This window comes from Diuraphis noxia, unplaced genomic scaffold (assembly GCF_037042655.1).
Source record: "Diuraphis noxia isolate RWA-SAM2 unplaced genomic scaffold, SU_Dnox_SAM2 contig0001, whole genome shotgun sequence".
NCBI classification, from domain to species: domain Eukaryota; kingdom Metazoa; phylum Arthropoda; class Insecta; order Hemiptera; family Aphididae; genus Diuraphis; species Diuraphis noxia.
Window position 1 is genome coordinate 91,257,890 of NW_028301711.1, and position 3,551 is coordinate 91,261,440.

Consider the following 3,551-nt stretch of genomic DNA (forward strand, 5'->3'; position numbering starts at 1 on the left):
TGTGTGTGGGAGGGGAGTCTCTCCCATAGAGGCACTATAGATAGGTATTAGTATTAGATATACATTAAAAACCTACTTACTGAGATTCAAGGTTACTATTAGGTATTATAAAAAAATCAATCCATTTAAATGTGAATGTAAACATAAAATTTATTAAATGATTTTTATTTTTAATATAAGTTAAAAGCATATGACATTTGTGAAGATCGTATTTTATAAGTTATACTTAATATACTATTCAGGGTGTACCAACTAGTGTACATAAATATTTAAACAAGTAATATTAATAATATTGCTTTTTGAAGCTGTGTAAATTAATTTTCATTTAAAATTGGGTAATTAATTGTTTTTATTTAAGTAATAATTGCTTTTTTTAGTGGTAAGATCACATAAATGTATTTATTTTTTCTTCACTCTCCTGACAAAATAATATAATGTAGTTTATGGTACTTTATATTCCTCAACAGCTCTAGATTAATTTAAATTATTGTTAAATAACATCTTTAATTACTCATATTATTATTAAGAGTATTACCTTGAGTAGGTACCTGCAAGATGCCTAAAATATACAGGTAATATTTAAAAGTTGTAATCATAGGCGGACATTTGGTTCAATTTTTAGGGGGGCTATAATAATCCAATGTAAAGTGGACCGCAGGGGCTTCGCCCCCGCACCCCCACATGCTATAAACATATAACTAATACAAATATTGATATTTTTAATTTGTATTAAAAAAAAAAAAAAACACTAAATAAGGTAAATTTAAAAATAATTAATATTTTATTTTAATAACAAATATCTATTTTTATTGGCAAAAATATTCAAAATATCATTGCTATTTATATTTTTAGACATGTCTTTTTCAATATATAGTATAGAAAGATCGCTGAATCTATCCTGAAGCATCGATGTTCTTAACCATGTTTTTATTTTCCTCATTGCACTGAAACTTCTTTCGCAAGTAGCTGAACTAATTGGTATTGTTAATGCTATTATAAATAGTTTTTGCAAATTAGGGAATATGGTTTTGTTTTCTGACAAAACTCTTAAAACATCATCAATATTAAAATTCACATCATAACCAATATTTTGAAGTACAACATTTTTGGCCACTGTCATTTCTGAATTAAGACATTCTTTGGACACATCCACTAAAGACTAAACATAAATATAAAATAATATACTAATAATTATATATGAAATTATCAATACTGTTATTTATGAAGCAATATTTTAATATCATTTTAGATATTTACATGATAATGGCTAATGAAATGAAGACTATCATTAAAGTTCAACTCGAAAAAATTATCAATAGATGAAGCCATCATTAGACTTTCTGGTGAAAATCGTTTTTTAAAATTTGTAATAACTACATCCAAGACAGAATAAAAAAAATTAGTCCTGAAATAATCTTCTGCAGTAGACTGTTTTGTTTTTTCATTAGATATATATTGGTCACTAGTAGATGTATTGACAATATAATTTTTTAAAGTTTTTGGCCCCATTCTTTTTCTTTTTGATCCTATATGACAGTAAGCATAATATTGAAACATTAATTTATTTTAATACCTGTACCTATATAAAATATTTGATATTTACCTAGAGATGGAATTTCAATCAATATGTTATGTTCATTCAAAAACATTGATATCTCACTCCAAAGTTCAGAAAACCCTACAGATGTTCTTAAATTTTCAAAAGAAGCAATGATACCTTTGATAAGATTGCTTGCTTTTCCAAGAGTTGCTGTCTTCTCTTGTAGTTTAATTGTTAAAATTTTAATTATAGACAACACTTTTTGCAATATGAACAATTGAACAGCAAACGTTTCTTTTCTAATACTTGAAAGTATTCCTAAGAAAAATCAATTTTAACAAAATCAGGTACATAGAAATAATTAGCAATTTAAAATTCAAAAAATACCTATGGCCTCATTCACATCTCTATCACTTTCATCTTCAATTTCTTCTTCTAATGCTAGCACTATTGCTTTAAAATTTTTTTTTATAGCTTCGCAGTTTCGGTACCGACAATTCCAACGTGTATCACTCAACTTAGAGATTGCTAATTTTTGTATTCCCAAACTTGTTTGTATATCATTGTACTTTTTATTTATGCTCGGTTTTGAAAAATGCACATACAGTGCTTCTAAAGTATTAAAAACACTTCTTGTTTCCTATAGATAAATAAATAAATATTTAGAAGAGAACCGTTAAATTTAAATCATAAATTATACCTTAACAAGTTTACACATATCCAAAACCACTAGGTTTACTCTGTGGGCCATGCAGTGAGTATAAATAGCATACGGATAATTTTCTTTCACTTTTGCTTGTACCCCATTGAATCTCCCTGACATAACACTTGCACCATCAAATGATTGAGCTACAATTGGTGTTTGTGGATTTATACCACAGATTTTTAAATATTCAATAATGTGTTGTGTTAATGTTTCAGCATTTTGTTTATTAGAGCAGTCAATAAATCCCAAAAACCTTTCAATAACATTAAACCCTTTACAGTATCTAACACATAATGACATCTGTTCTTGTTTAAAACATCTGAAAAATTATAAACAGAAAGAAAAAATATATAATAATGTAAGAAAAAATTGTTAATAATACAAAAAATAAATAAATAGCTTAATTATAAATTAAAATGTACCTTGCTTCGTCGCACATTATACTAAATGAACCAGCATTCTTAATTTCTTGAACAATTGTATCTTTAACATGTTTTGAACAAATCGCAATAATTTCATTCTGAATTCTATGGCTTGAATAATTAGTTTTTTCACAATATTTTGCAGCAAAGTCAGGATTATGTTTTGCCATCACATCACATATTTCTTTAAAATTTCCTAAAATTTATTAAGTTTTTAATTTTATACAGTTTAAGCATATTGTATTAGGCAGTAGGCACCTTGGTTTAAAGAATTAGCTGTTTCATCGTGACCCCGAAAACTAATTCCTTGGCGACTTAGCAATAATGATATATCAATCAACATTTTCATATAATTCCTATTCATTGCTACAAGCATACTGTGCTGTGAAGATATTTGAGTCAGAACACTTCCAGTAATTTCAGTTTTTTTATGTGAAGTCCATTTAGCCATGCAAGTGAGGTGATGTTTGGTTTCAGAATGAGCAAAAAGCTTACTTAATTTATTTCTCATAGCACCCCTTGAACCACTTAGCTATAGTAGAAGCAATGAAGCAAACAATTTACAATATTTTATATAAATATATATTAAAATAATACTATAATAGTTAGGCACATAACATTTTAAAAACAACTTGCCTTCTTCCAGTTTTTAAAACCAGCCTTAGTAAAACTATCTATGCAATTATCATTAGCACCACTGCTATAGTTACGGCAAGCAAAGCAATAAACTGCATCTTTAGAAATACTATATTCTAACCATTCATGCTGAATATAATATGAAGCATTAAAGCTTCGATTTTGTGTTCCAAATCTAGTCATAGGATATGACTAAAATAATGAAATATCATGTTATTATCATAACAATAAAATTATTAATAATAAA

The 3,551-nt window shown here is 26.9% G+C and overlaps 1 protein-coding gene across 1 annotated transcript; it reads right to left on the minus strand.

The window, feature by feature from the left end:
* Window positions 1-781: 781 nt before the first annotated feature.
* LOC149062412 (zinc finger MYM-type protein 1-like) lies at window positions 782-3,179 on the minus strand. Its single transcript, XM_089217680.1, has 7 exons — window positions 2,927-3,179; window positions 2,669-2,864; window positions 2,241-2,565; window positions 1,928-2,180; window positions 1,604-1,858; window positions 1,258-1,526; window positions 782-1,159 (listed from the first exon to the last, which is right to left on the minus strand). Exons 1-7 carry the CDS (start codon window positions 3,177-3,179, stop codon window positions 782-784), a joined length of 1,929 nt encoding a protein of 642 aa, XP_089073806.1.
* Window positions 3,180-3,551: the final 372 nt, after the last annotated feature.